General features: G+C 42.5%; 1 protein-coding gene across 1 annotated transcript in view; it reads right to left on the minus strand.

The window, feature by feature from the left end:
• The window catches only part of LOC125452015 (NSFL1 cofactor p47-like), a 48,804-nt gene that overhangs the window by 10,310 nt on the left and 22,378 nt on the right, over nucleotides 1-16,116 (minus strand). Inside the window, exons 5-6 of the mRNA XM_048529900.1 lie at nucleotides 2,813-2,905; nucleotides 248-357 (exon numbers count right to left, since the gene is read on the minus strand). Coding sequence (XP_048385857.1) covers nucleotides 248-357; nucleotides 2,813-2,905 — 203 coding nt within the window. The remainder of the gene's footprint in view (nucleotides 1-247; nucleotides 358-2,812; nucleotides 2,906-16,116) is intronic.

Genomic DNA, 16,116 nt, shown 5'->3' on the forward strand with positions numbered 1-16,116 from the left:
CAATGCTGGAGACAGGGAGACTTGACAAAGAACGTGTACAAACAGTATACACAGAAACAGATAACATATGCAAGGTAAAAACTTATAAACTTTACATATCACATTTCTGTTTGGAGTAAAGCTCTGTCCCACGTTCAAGCCTACCTCAAAGTAATATGTTGTTGAAAGCATCAGTAAATTTGTGAAAAATATTCAAAAGGTTGGATTGTAATAAAAAGTTAGTATTTTGGAATTAATACGATCTTACCCTCTGCTAATGGATTCCAAAAATTCAGCATTTGCAGGGTCTGTGTAGGTACGCAGTTCTCCATCATCCAGACTGAAACCATTTTTCCACAGTTTCAGCAAAATTTGAACCTATCAAAAATCATATACCCACATCACACATATCAACACCCAACTAACAAAACAAGTCCCAGCACCATTTTTATTTCGAAAAAGGCAGAAAAGTAATTTGGATTGGCTTTGGTTTCTTACACAGTAAAACTTATGCAAATAACTAAGTAAAATCTTAACCAAGCTGCATCAGAGGAGCAGGAAAGTTCGACGTTTCGGGTCGAGACCCTTCTTCAGAAAGTAATATCTGAATAGTCATTTCTGAAGAAGGGTCTTGACCCGAAATGTCAAACTTTCCTGCTCCTCTGATGCTGCTTGGCCTGCTGTGTTCATCCAGTTTCACACTGTGTTATCTCAGATTCTCCAGTGTCGGCAGTTCCTACTATCTCTCTAAAATCTTAACCAAACTATTCTTCTATTCATTTCTTTGTAAATGAAATACTTAGTCTCTTAACTTTTGAGTAGATTAAGTAATAAAATGATTCAAAGTACCTGTAATTCATTCATCTAATATTTATAACTGTATTAAAAATGGTATCGTAAAATATATATGATGGATATGATGTGGAACCTGTTACAAGCACCTAAATATATTTAATCGTCTAAATTCCAAAATGATATATTCTTATTATCAAGTCACTTTCATAACCTGCCTGGGTTGTGGGTTGCAAAGGGCCGCCTCTGTTTCAGCTATTACTGGTACGCAACATCAGGGACCAGGGCAAATTTTTTTTTACAAGAAATGCAGCAGACACTTTAATGATAAATCAAACATTAGAACACAAACAAAACATTTACGCCTGGATTTTGTGACAGTTGTCACAAAGATTGGGCTGCCTTCAAGGGCACAGACATCAGTAATTGGGGTTTGATTTTCCACAGGTTTCAAAGTTCCTTTGTGGGGTATTTTGGCAAATTTGGAAACTAGTTTGGCAGAGTTTCTTGCACTAGGTGGTGAGAAGGCAATTATCCTTGTTAAAGGCCTGAGTATGTTCAATTAAAGGAGGCTGACTGGGATTTTTAACCAACTATCGAGTCCAGATTAGATACCTGAAGGTAGGTGCCTCACACCCGAGACCTTGAGTAGTTCTGCTCGGGTAGAAGGCAGGAGAACAGGGTTGAGAAATATATCAGTCATGATTGAATGGGGAAGCAGATTCGATGGGCCAGATGGCCTAATTCTGCTCCTATATTTTATGGTCTTATGGTCTAAAATCTCAATAAGTGGCTACTTCCTCACAGAACAGGGTTCAAGCCCTAACTTGTGGTTCCTGGAGGTTCAGGAATGAATTCCGGCCCCAGCTATCTGCTTCAACACAATGGTCTCTATAGGGCCTTTCATAGAGTAGGGAATAGAGATCTTCAACCAATCAGGTTGAAGAATCCTAAGCCAGAAGAGTTGGATTTCATGAACCCGATCCCAGTAGAAAACATGATGACCGAGTCAACCTCATTGTGGGAGAGGCTGTACTTAGTATCCTGATGGCAGCATAACTCTCCCAGTCTCTCTATTTTCGCCCATCTCCCACATTAAATTGAATGGTTAGGAGGCTGAGGCAGGATTCCACTTTGCCAGTGGTCGATGTCAGTTAGGTTCAATATGAGCCAATTCACATCAATTGTTCCTCAGTCCAGTAATTTAACGGTTCAGGGATAAATGGGGGCCATATGGCTTCTTCTGTTGGGGTTGCCAGTGTCCCCTTGTGAGGGAAAGGGTTGGAGGTGATAGAGGAACGTGGCAATGATTGAGTGAGGGGAGGCTTGCTCAGCAGAAAGCCACCTCCTGCCCTTTTCTTAGCCCTAACTCTGTCACGTTCTCCCAGAAGTTCATCCTGCTTTCAAGTTCCTGGGCCTCTGGGGACGTTGCAGCATGCAGAGCACGTAGCCTGACTAACTGGTAGCTCTCATGAGGTGGCACTTCCATTGCTGGGGATCAGATTAACAGTGATGGTGGCCACTTGAGTAACAGAATGGCATATGATTCCATCAGACTGTCCCTTGTACCTCATCCACTGGGAGCAGCACACTTAATATTTTAATTAAAATATTGTTCACACATTAGATGAAAATGAAGGTAGGATAGAGGGATATGCAGTCATGTTCAGACAATGGATTTTTTTTTGGTGAATGGCATAAACAATGCATGCATAATCCTTCAACAGTAGAAAAGAACAGATGGAAACATTGGCAAGGAATAACAGTTTTGCTGCAGAGTTATTATGATTTGTTTTATTCTTCAGCTCATGCTGTTAATTGTGTATGAATTATGTTTCATTGCATGCAAGCAGTGTCCTTTAACTTGGCATTCACTTATGTTTCTAAGTACGCACAGATTGATATTATTACTGGTGACTTAGGAAGTGTACACTTCTAATTTACACCTCAGTAAATAAATACCTATAAAACTGTACAGACATTGGCTGTGGTTCTATCCTTCACCAACTGGCCTTCTGGAATATTAACATTCAAAACTTACATCGAGATTAGAATCTTGTTTTTTATCTTGTGATACATATTCAGATTGTTCATGTGATGATGCTCCCAAACGGTATCCACCACCAGTGAATGGCTAGAAAATAAATCAGAAATTTTACAATAAATACTAACACATTATCAGAGCTATGCCGTATTTGTTCAAAAAACTTCGCCCAGAAGATAACTACAACACCTTATTTGACAGTATTGTGGTTAGGAAATCTACAGTGATGAAACAATGGCACACATTGTTGATCTCAAAGAAAATTGTTCACAATGTTTATTTGCTTCTATCTTAAACCTAATTAATTATTTTGCTATTATTTGCTATATGAAAATTTTCATTAAATGTGACGAGATAAAGTATATTTAAATTTGTCATCAATGGGTGAAAATACTTGTGCTATGTATAAGTCCTTCTTCGTCAGCTATTTACACCTGGCACTAAGCCAACAGATTTCCAGCCTCCTAGCACCAGTGATATCAAAAAGCAGATCACTAGTCAATCACATTGAAAAGTTGTCACAGAAACAAATTACAAAGTTAAAAATACTTTATCCCTTCACTTCATATTTGAACTTTGAGATAACAAAATAATTAATCAGGTAAGATTAAGATAGAAACTAAAAGTTTTACACAAACGTCAAAAACAACCTTAAAATGGAGAATTTTATCGTAATGGAGAAATTTGAAATGCCACAATTTAAAATTATATTTAAGGCTAATGAAAATATTTTGAAGTAATTATGACCTCATCATGCTGTAAATAGATACACCCCAATCATCAAGGTGCAACTTTTTCTGAAGGATTTTACAGCAAGACTAACAGCATAAAAGTGGAAAATTTAGTTAGCTTCCTTACTGCTTTCGAATGCAATGAGGTTAGGATTAGGGTTAGGGTCAGTGCACTTTAGGGCAAAGATTAGAATCGGTGACAGCGTTTTCTGGCTTTCTGCATTACTTTGCATGGCGTCCCAAAGTGACTGACAGTTTTGGTGCCGTAATGATGGCGAACACAACAGGATCCCCACCATTATTTACAGTACCATACTGAGCAACATTTTTATTTAAAGTACCACAATGAGCAAATCTCTTAATCCAATGATCTAAAGCAAGGAGTTGCAAAGTCATATGCAGATTATTAGATGGGGCTGAGAATAAACCCTGAATAGAAATCATCCAAACTATACAATATATGTCAGTTAACTAAGATCAGTGTCTTCATCACAAATACCTCCCCTGAATTTTTATCTGAACACTTTAGTTTCAAAATTCTTGAGCTTACTAAAATTCTCCCATGGCTTCATCTCTGTGTGACTTTCTCTAGGTTTGCACTCCTACTCAGCTAGACTCATTTATCTTCCTAAACACCTCCCAACTTCAGAAGTCTCAGGACTTGATCTCTAATCAACTTACCACCTCAACATGAATGTTGAGAGATACTAATGAAGTGGTCAAATATCATCCAATGTTTCTCCCAAAACTTCAGTGGTAAAAATCAGAACACATCATTGCTCATTCTAACGTTGCATCTTTTGTACGTCATCTCCTTTGCTTGTTGTACAGATATGTACTGCGCTTGATTATTCTGTAAATATTACTGTTCCAAAAGTTTAAAATTTAGACATTGAGTTATGTTGCGGCGTTGAATATCAACCAGGAACGCTCCCCACAATTTACAGCAAGTCTAAAGCTCAGGAGACCAGAGAGAGATCCTAAGTTGTTCCTTTAAAACTACATTATCTTAATTAAATTGTACATTCCATTAAAAATATACACACTGTTGGACTGACAACACAGTTCCCACTGATATCATCATGCCCATTCAGATAGCAAACTTGAAGTTGAGCTCCGCTATTCCTGAAATTGTCACAAATGTTGAAGATTTTTCAAAATTCAAAGAATATGTCCTTGGTAAGTTATGCTTGCCTTTCTAATGTTATTACTGCAGATGACACTAAAATTGGGGGTTATTGATAGTGAGGAGGAGCCTGGTCTCAGACTACAGTCTGACATTGATCAGCTGGTAAATTGGGCAGAGCAACGGCAGATGGAATTTAATCCTGGTAAGTGCAAGATAATGCATTTTGGGAGGTCTAATAAGGGAAGGATACACACAATGAATGTTAAGTCCCTAAGTAGCACGAAGAAATAAAGGAATTTTGATGTACAACTCCAGAGATCCCTGAAGGGGTCAGAACAGGTAGAAAGAATGGTGAAGGAGGCATACAGGATGCTTACCTTAATTAGCCAACACACAGAAAAACTTTATAAAATATTGGTTAGACCACAGATGGAACAATGCTTGCAGTTCTTGCTGCCACACTATCAGAAGAATGTGATTGCACTGGAAAGGATGCAGAAGACATTCAGCAGCATATTGCCTGGGATGAAAAGCCTCCATTATGAGAACAGATTTGATAGGCTGGGTTTGTTTTCCTTGGAGCAGAGGAGGCTGAAGGAGGATTTGATTGACATAATCAAAATTATGGGAGGAATAGACAGAGCAGATTCTTTACCCAATTCCAGATGTGGAAGGCCAGAGAGCATACGTTTCAGGTGCGGAGCATATGGTTTAGAAGAGATCTGAGAAAAATAGTAGAAAGGTAGAAATATGGAAAAAGCAGCCCGAGAAGGTGCTGGAGGCAGGTACTCACAACATTTAAGAAACATCTGGGCCGGCAGTCAAAATGCCCGGGCATAGCAGACAACGGACCAAGTGCAGGTAAATGGGATTAGTGTACTTTGGTGTTTCTTGGTTGGCCATAGGGCCTGTTTCTACGCTATATCATTCTAAATTGGTTACAAAGTCAGCTAACTGCAATTGCTTAAACAGGTTGCCTATTCATCTTGCATGCTCTAACTACATGTTAATATAGACTACAACACTGTCTAAATAAACTACACAGTTATGAACCCGAGGGCCAGTTATCAGTCACTGACCCAAAACGAACCTCAACAGGTTTTTATCTTAGATTAGATTCCCTACAGTGTGGAAACAGGCCCTTCGGCCCAACAAGTCCACACCGACCCTCGAAGCATCCCAGCCAGACCCATCCCCCTATACCCCACACACCCCTGAACACTATGGGCAATTTAGCATGGCCGATCCACCGAGCCTGCACATCTTTAGGCTGTGGGAGGAAACCTGAGCACCCGGAGGAAATCCATGCAGACACAGGGAGAATGTGCAAACTCCACACAGACAGTCGCCCGAGGCTGGAATTGAACCCGGGTCCCTGACGCTGAGAGGTTGCACTGCTAACCAGTGAGCCACCGTGCCGCCCAGGCACTGATTACTAATGAAGCTTAACTAGTATGAGTCGTTTCATCCCACCTCAGCTCAATTTAAGAGGTGGTCTGTTGAAGCACATGACCATTGAGTCGTACGGTCAGGAAGGAGACCCTTACTGAAGAAGAGACACTGGAGCTGAAACATTAACTCTGTTTTCTCTCCACGGATGCTGCCCAAGCTGCAGAGTTTTTCCACCAATTTCTGATTTCCAGCATCCGAAGCTCTTTTTTTGGTTTAGGAGAAGTAACGTATCAGTATTCACCCAGGACAAGGATATCGAGGATAGTGAGATTAGTGTGGAGCATGCTAATATGCTACAGCATTTGAGGTCAAGGAAGAAGTGGTATTGGGTCTCTTCAAAAGCATTAAGGTGGTTAAGCATCCAGGGCCCGATGGCATCTACCCTACGTCATGAGAGGCAAGACAGGAGATTCCTGGGGCCTTGACCAAGATCTTTGTATCCTCGCTAGCCACTGGAGGGGTCCCGGAAGTCTGGCAAGTAGCTAATGTTGTCCCTCTGTTCAAGAAGGGAAACAGGGATAAATCCAGGAAACTACAGACCTCACAATAGTGGTTGGGAAGCTATTGGAAAGAATTCTTAGAGATAGGATTTACACACATTTGGGAAAGCATGACCTACTTAGAACATAGAACACAGAACATTACAGCGCAGTGCAGGCCCCTTCAGCCCTCGATGTTGCGCCAACCCGTGAAAACAATCTGAAGTCCATCGACCCTACGCTATTCCATTATCGTCCGTATGTTTATCCAATGAGAGATAGTCAACATGGTTCTGTACAGAGCAGGTCATGTCTTACTAGATTGATTTTTGAGTTGGTGAGAAAGGTGATAGATGAGGGTACAGCAGTGGATGTTGTCTCCATGGAAATTTAGCAAGGCTTTTGACAAGGTCCCTCATAGTAGACTCATTCAAAAGATTAAGATGCATGGGATCCATGGTGACTTGACCACTGGATTCAGAATTGGCTGGCCCATAGAAGGCTGAGTGTACTGCTGGAAGCGTGCTTTTCTGACTGTCGATCTGAGACAAGTGTCTTCCACAGGGATTTGTACTGGGACTGCTGTTGTTTGTGATATATGTAAATGACTTGAATGAAAATGTAGATGGGTAGGTTAGTAAGTGTGCAGACGATACAAAGATCGGTGGAATTGTGGATAGTGTAGAAGGTTGTCAAAGGATACAGCAGGTTATAGATCAGTTGAAGATACGGGCGGAGAAATGGCAGATAGAGTTTAATCTGGGTAAGTGCGAGGTGCTGCACTTTGGGAGATCAAATGTTGAGGAAAAGCATACAGTTAGTGGTAGGACCCTGAACACCACTGATGTAGAGAGTTCTTGGGTTCAAGCCCATAGGAGCCTGAAAGTGGCCACGCGAGTAAACAGGGTGGTGAAGAAGGCGTATAGCATGCTTGCCTTTATTGCTCGAGTACAATAGCCAAGATGCCATGTTGCAGTTTTATAAGACTTTGGTTAGGCCACACTTGAGAGTGTTGTATTCAGTTCTGGTCACCATGCAGAGGCTTTGGAGAGCATGTAGAAGAGGTTCATCAGGTTGCTGCCTTGATTACAGAGTATGAGCTATAAGAAGAGGCTAGAAAACCTTGGATTGTTTCCTCTGGAGCAGCGGAAAATGAGGAGAGACTTGATAGAAGTCCATAAAATTTGAGACGTACAGGTGAGAATCTTTTTCCCACATTTGACATCATTAACATTAGGGAGCATACATTTAGGGTGACGGGGACAAGTTCAAACAAGATGTGAAGGGCAAGAGGACTCTGGAATGCATTGCCAGGGGTGGTGGTGAAAGCAGCAACAATAGGGTATTTAACAGGCTTTTAAATATCATGTGAATATATGTTAATGGAGGGATATGGACCAAGGTCAGACAGAAGGGATTAATTTACTTTACAGAGTCATAGTGTTGTACAGCACAGAAACAGACCCTTTAATCCAACTCGTGCATGCCAACCAGATATTCTAAATAAATCTAGTCCCATTTGCTGTATTCGTCTAGCCCCTTCAAATTCATATACCCTTTTAAATCAGCCTCCATCACTTCCCCTGGCAGCTCATTCCATATACGCACCACCCACCGCGTGAAAAAGTTGCCGCTTAAGTTCCTTTTCAATCATTCCTCTCTCACCATAAACCTACGCTCTCTAATTTTGGACTCACCCACTCAGGGGAAAAGGCCTTGGTTATTCACCCTATCCATGTCCCTCATGATTGTGTAAATTTCTATAAGGTCACCCCTCAGCCTCCGACACTCCAGAGAATATAGCCCCAGCCTATTCAGCCTCTCCCTTTAACTCAAATCCTACAAACCTGGCTACATCCCTTGTTAATCTTTTCCAAACCCTTTCGAGTTTCACAATATCCTCCCTAAAGCAGGGAGACCGGAATTGCACAAGGTATTCCAACAGTGGCCTAACCAATGTCCTGAACAGCCGCAACTGAACCTCAATGCACTGACCTATAAAGGGAAGCATACCAAAAGCCTTTGTCACTATCCTGTCTACCTAATACTCCACATTCAAGGAGATATGAACATGCACTCCAAGGTCTCTTTGTTCAGCAACACTCCCCAGGGACCTTACAATTAAATGTATCAGTCCTGCCCTGAATTGCCTTTCCAAATATGGAAGTGGCAGAGAATGATGTTGATTATGGACATTAGTGGGGTGATATGAGAGGACAAGGGGGATTCTTTCATTTTTTTTGTTGCAGGAAATGCAAGAGATGCAGTCGAGAACATTTTTGACCACTGAAGGAGGGATGTTGCAGTATTTAAAACAGCAGGACTTCTGGGATGTTTGGGAGTGGAACGCCCCATCTTGGGAGCAGATGCGGTGGAGGCACCACTTCTGCCAGCTATTAGCCAACAGAACAACCAAAGATATATTTCCCTCCCTACTCCAATCTGCCTTCTGTAGGAATCACTCTGTACGACTCCCTCATCCACTCCCTGCTCCCCACTAGTCCCACCACTTTTCCCTGAAACCACAAGAAGTACTACACCTGCCTCTGCACCTCCCCCCTCACCTCCATCCAAAGCACCAAACAAACCTTTCACATCAGACAGAGGTCACCTGCACATCCATCAACGTGGTCTACTGCATCCGCTGCTCCCGATGCAGTGTCCTCTACATCGGTGAGACCAAACGGAGGCTTGGAGACTGCTTTGTAGAGCACCTGCACTCTGTTTGCAACAAACGACAACACCTTCCAGTCGCAAACCATTTCAACTTCCCTTCCCACTCCCTGGGTGACATGTCCATCCTGGACCTCCTCCAGTGTCACAATGATGTCACGCGGAAACTGGAGGTGCAGCACCTCATATCCCGCCTTGGGAGCCTACAACCAAATGTTCTCTATGTGAATTTTACCAGTTTCAAAATCTCCCCACCCCCAGCCTCATCTCATGACCAACCCTCCCTCTCATTCCTGCCTCCTTGACTTGACACAACCCGTCTATCTTCTATCCCACCCATCTGCTCCTCCCACTTCACTGATCAATCTCCACTGCTGCTTACCTACACTCACTTAACACCATCCCACCTATCTTCCCCAAATCCACCCCTCCTCTCTCTATTTACTTCAGAGCTCCATTCCCCCTCCCCGATGTCTGACCTGAAACGTCAATTTTCCTGCTCCTCTGATGTTGCCTGGCCTGCTGTGCTCCTCCAGCTCCACAATGTGTTAGCTCTGACTCCAGCATCAACAGTTCTTACTATCTCTGCTCTCAACAATCCTCTTTGTTACTTCTTCAAATAAAAACTCAATCAAGTTAGTGAGACACAATTTCCCACACACAAAGCTTTGTTGATTATCCCTAATCAGTCCTAGGCTTTCAAAACACATAAATCCTATCCCTCAGGATTCCCTCCAATAACTTGCCCATCACTGATGTCAGGCTCACCGGTCTGTAGTTCCCTGGCTTTTCCCTGCCACCATTCTTAAATAGAGGCACCACATTATCCAACCTCCAGTCTTGCAGCACCTCACCTGTAGCTATCAATGATACAAATATCTCAGCAAGGGCTAAGCAATTACTAAACAAAATAAGAATGGCGGATGCTGTAAATCAGGAACAAAAACAAAGTTGCTGAAAAAGCTTAGCAGCACCTGTGAAGGAAAAAAACAGGGTTAACATCTTGTGTCTGGTGACCCTTCGTCAGAACTGGTGGTGGCTGGGAAAACGTCAATTTATATGCAGACACATGTTCCCCGTCTCTCTCTTCTCCACCTTCCGCAGGGACCAATCCCTCTGGGACAAACTGATCCACACTTTCTTCACCCCAACCCGCCTAAACAGCCCTACGGCAACTTCCCTGTAACTGGTGAACTGTAACGTCCTCCCTCCCCAGTATCCAAGGGCCCAAACATACTTTCCAGGTGAAGCAACGCTTCACCTGCAATTCCCAGAATCTCATCTACTGCATGCGCTGCTCACAGTGTGGTCTCTATATTGGGGAAACGAAGCATAGACGAGGTGACCACTTTGTAGAACATATACATTGTGCATGCAAAAAAGACCCTGAACTACCTGTTGCCTGCCACTTTAACATACTACTCTGTTCCCTGACCAAGATCTGTGTTTGCTGCAGTGTTTCAGCGAAGCTCAACGCAAGCTGGAAGAACAACACCTCATTTTCCACTTGGGGACCCTGCAGCCCTCCAGACTCAATATCAAGTTTAATTATTTTACAGCCTAAGCTCTCCCATGTCCCAGCACCCTACCTCACACACCAGGCCTTGTTACCACATAGCTTGCCATTACACACTACCTGTCATTAGTCACTAATAGTCCTCATTAACAACTATTCACCCTTCCAGCCTGATCATTATCAACTCTTTGTCAGTCCAACTGCTCTTCTCTCCCTTTAGGTTCTATCCTATTGTTTACTCTCTACCCCACTCCCCTCCCCTTTTTTTGCATACAAACTCAAGTTTTCCCAGCCACTGTCAGTTCTGAAGGAGGGTCACGAAAACTGAAACATTAACTCTGTCTTTTCCTTCACAGATAATGCCAGGCCCGCTGAGCTGTCCCAGCAACTTTGTTTTTGTTCCAGCAATCACTTCCCTAGCTTCCCGCAGAGTTCTAGATTACACCTGATCTGGTCCCCACCTTTATAGTTTATAAGAAATCCAGCACCCCATCCTCTGTAATATGGACATTTTACAAGATGTCACTATTTATTTCCCCAAGTCCCAATCTTCCATATCTTTCTCCACAGTAAGCACTGATGCAAAGTACTCATTTATTATTTCTCCCATCTCCTGCAGTTCCACTCAAGCAGCCTTGCTGATCTTTAAGGGGTTACTCTTTTGTCCTTAATGTATTTATAGAATCCCTTTTGGATTCTCTTTAACTCTATTTTCCAAAGTTATCTCATGTCCCCTTTTTCCCCCTCCTGATTTCCCTCTTAAATATAATCCTAATGCCTTTATACTCTTCTATGGATTCACTTGATCCTTGCTGTGTATACCTGACATATGCTTCCTTCTTATTCTTGACCAAAACCTCAATTTCTTGGCATCCTGTTCAGCCCAACATTGCGGGCCAAACGGTCCATCCTGGATGAAAATATCATTCCAGGAACACAGGAATGTCACTGGCTCCGTCTACACTTCCCTCTGCCTCAGGAAAGCAGCCAACGTAATTACAGACCCCTACCATCGCGGTTATACTCTCTTCCACCCTCTTCCATCAGGCAGAAGATACAAAATTTCATAAATGCGTATCAACAGATTCAAGAACAGCTTCTTCCCCACTCGTTACAGGCTTATGAATGGACTTTGCATGTATTAAAGCTGGCCTTTCTCTGCATCTTCTCTGTAGCTTTAACACCGTATTCTGCATTCTACTCCTATACCCTGAAATACTTACATTTTATATTTATGGCAATTTTGAAGAAGGGTTACCGGACCTGAAACATTGACTCTGATTTCTCTTCACAGATGCTACCAGACTTGCTGAGCTTTTTCAGCAATTTCTGTTTTTGATACTTATGTAATTTGTCTGGTTAATGTGTAAAGCAATACTTTTTACTGTATCACAGTATATGTGACAATAATTAACGACTCAAAACAAATTCGGTGCAGAGGGAAAGAGGCTTTTTGCTCGTAAGGTGTTTTTCCAGGGTAAACTGAAGCCCAGGATCGGGCATCCAGCCCAATACAAAGAGTGACATCACAGTAAAGCTGTAAATTCCTTTGTTGGTAACAGATACTAATTTCACTGTCTGTTATAGATCACATTCAGATTGAAGATAAATAGGGGAAATATTTCCAAACTTATAAACCCAGCAAGAAAATTTTAAAAATCAAATTTAAAAATCTGTAAACAAAATAAAGGTGCAGGGCCAGGCGATGAGTTGTACCTGCATCATTTGGGAGCTGGTGCAAAATAGCAAATGTTGGTTGTTAGAGGAACTTCAGCTCAGATTTGATGAGCTGGAATCTGAGCTTCAAACACTAAGACGCATCAGGGAGGGGTAGAGCTACTTGCACAGTGTGTTTCAGGAGGCAACTGCAGCCTTTCGATGAACTGCCTCGAATTTAGTCAGTGGTCAGGGACAAGAGGGTGTAACTACCATTGAGGCAAGCAGAAGGATGCAGAAGGTAGTGTCAAAGGAGCCTCAGCCCTCAATCTAGTCAAAGAGGTTTGAGAATCTTCCTCCCTGTGTGGATAAGAATGCAGGCTGTAGGGAGAATTAGTAAACTGACCACTGTACTGTGATACAGGGAACTGTTTAAGGGGGACAAAAAAAGAAATGTTGTTGTAATTGGAGATCATATACTCAGGCCCTGCAGCCAGGATTGAGAGTCCCAAAATCTGTGTTGCTTGCCTGGTACCTGGGCTCAGGATACGTGATCTGGGCTGCAGAGGAACTTAAGAGTGGGAGTGGAAAGATCGAGTTGATGCAGTTATAGAAATAATACAGGTGGAAAGAGGTTCTACTGACAGAATCTGAGCAGTTAGTGAAATTAGAAAGCAGGACCGAAAAGGTAGTAATCTCTGAATTACTACCTGAGTCACGAACAAACTGGCACAGGGTCAATGAGATTAAAGAGGCAATCGTGTGGCTCAAAGATTGGTGTGGAAGAAATAGGTTTGAATTCATGGGACATTACACCAGTAGTGGGTAAGGAAAGCGGTGTTCTGAAGAGACAGGCATCACCTGAATCATGCTAGGACTAGAGTCCTGGCTAATCACAAAACTAGGGCTGTGGACAGGGCTTTAAAATAAATGATGGGGGAGAGGTACAATTGCATGGAAAATTATTGAAAATGTTAGGGCAATGTAGGGTGGCAGGGAGGATTCAGCAGAGGTTATTGAGGTTTCCAGAACAAGTAATAGGACAGAGAGCATGGAAAGGCTCAGTCATCTAACTTCAAGCACATCAGATAGGGGACAACTATGAGGAGGGGAGTAATCAATGCAGAACTGAGGGGCTGTGTTTAAATGCACAAAACAAGACAAGTGAGCTTGTACCACAGATTGAAATTGGCAAGTTAGATGTGGGCATCACTGAGGCATGGCTGCAAGGGGATCAAATCTCTAAGGACACACATTCTATCAAACAAGCAGATGGGCAGATGGAACAAGGCTGCCTTGTTAGTAAGAAATGAAATTAAATTGATAGCAACAAGTGTTACAGAGTTGGAAGGTGTACAATCTATGTAGCAGAGTTGAGAAACTGAAAAGGAAAGAGGGCCCTGATGGAGTATGTACAGCTTTCCTAGTAGTAGTCAGGATGTGGGATAGAAAATAAGTCAGGAGGTAGAAAAGGTACATACGAAAAACACTGTTAGAACAATCATAGCGTACTTCAATATGCAGGTGGACTGGGAAAATCAGGTTGGTCACAGATGCTTAGAAAAGGAATTTGTGGAATGTCTATGAGACTTTTTTGGAGCAGCTTGTGGTACAGCCCACTAGGGAAGACGCAATTAGGATTTGGTGATGTATGATGAGGTTTAATTAGGGAGTTTAAGATGAAGGAACCCCTAGGAGGCAGTGACCATAACACGATAGAATTCACTGTTCAGTTTGAGAGGTAGCAGTTGGAATCAGATGTAACTGATATAATTGAGTAAAGGTACCTACAAAGAAATGAGGGATGAGCTGGCCAGAGCTGATTGCAAGGGGAACCTAGCAGGGCAGATGGTGGAGCAGCAAGTGGAGTTTCTGGGGGTGATTCAGGATATACAGCAGAAATTCACCCCAAGGAAGAAGAAACATACTAAGGAGAGGGTTAGGCAACCATGGCTGACAATGGACAGCATAAAAGCAAAAGAGAAAGTATACAATGTGGTGAAGATTAATGGGAAACCAGAAGATTAGAAAGTCTTTAGAAGTCAGCAGAGGATAAACAGAAAAATAATAAAGGGGGAGAAGATGAACTATTAGGGTACATTAGAAGGTAACATAAAAGAAGATTGCAAGAGTTTTTTAAAAATATATAAAAGGTAAGAGACACAACTGTGGACATTGGATTGCTGGAAAATGAGGCTGGGTGGTATTAGCAATGAGGAACAAAGAAATGGTGAAGGAACTGAAAAGGTACTTTGCAACAGTATTCATGACGGAAAACACGATCAGCATAGCAGAGGTCAGTATAGAGGTCATCACTAAGGAAGTAGTGTTGGAGAAAGTGAAATTTCTACACATTTAGCAGTAACGCCCTCAGTCGTTTTGTCCAGATTGTTTGTGTATAACATGAATAGTTGTAGTCCCAACACGGACACCTGTGGATGGTGGATAAATTACCTGCACCAGATGGATTACACCCCAGAGTTCTGAAGGAGATCGCTCAGGAGATTGTGAAGGCATTGGTGGTGATCTTTCAGGAATCAATGGAGTCAGGGAGAGTCTCAGAAGCCTGGAAAATGGCTAATGTAAGACCACTGTTTAAGAAGGGAGGAAGGCAGAAGACAGGAAACTACAGACCAGTTAGCTTGATCTTGGTTGGTGGTTAAGATTTCAGAATCCACTATTAAGGATGAGATTGCAGAGTACTTGGAAGTGCATGGTAAAATAGGGCTGAGTCAGCACAGCTTTGTCAAGCAGAGGTCGTGCCTGATAAATCTGTTGTAAGTTTAGAGGAGGTAACTAGCAAATTAGAAAAAGGTGAGTGAGTGGACGTGATCTATCTGCCTTTCAAGGATGCCTCTGACAAAGCACACATGAGGCTGCCAAATATGATAAGAGCCCATGGTATTAGGGGCAAGGTACCGGCATGGACAGAGAATTGGCTGAGGAGCAGAAAGCATAAAGGGATAAAGGCCTCTTTTACAGGATGGCAGCTGGTGACTAGTGGAGTTCTGCAGGTGCCTGTGTTGGGACCACAACTATTCATGTTATATATTAATGATCTGAACAAAGCTGCTAAGGGCATTAGTGCTAAGTTTGCAGAAGATACAAAGTTAGGTGAAGGGGCAGTTAGTGTTGAGGATGGAGGGTGGATGCAGAAGACTTGGACAGGCTAGGAGAATGGGGAAGGAAGCGGCTGTTGGAAACAATGTCAGCCAGTGTGAGGTTATGAACTTTGGTAGGCGGAATAGAGGTGTGGGCTATTTCCTGCATGGGGAAAAGCTTTGGAAATCTGAAGCACAAAGGGACTTAGGAGTTCTAGTTCAGGATTCTCTTAAGGTTAACATGCAGGTTCAGTTGGCAATTAGGAAGGCAAATACAATGTTACCATTCATTTCAAGACAGTGTGAATATTAGACAGAGATGTACCGCTGAGGCTGTATAAGAATGTGGCCAGATCAGATTTGTAATATTGTGACCAGTTTCGAGTTCCTGAATCCAAGGAAGGATGTGCAGGGCTTGGTGGGGGTCCAGAGCAGGTTTACAAGAACAATCTCAGGAATAAGGGCTTGTCATACAAGCAGTAGTTCAGGACTCTGTGTCTGTACTTGATTGAATTTAGAAAGATAAGGCAGGGGGTTCTGGTTGAAACTTACAGAATACTAAGA

This window comes from Stegostoma tigrinum, chromosome 5 (genome assembly GCF_030684315.1).
Source record: "Stegostoma tigrinum isolate sSteTig4 chromosome 5, sSteTig4.hap1, whole genome shotgun sequence".
NCBI lineage: Eukaryota > Metazoa > Chordata > Chondrichthyes > Orectolobiformes > Stegostomatidae > Stegostoma > Stegostoma tigrinum.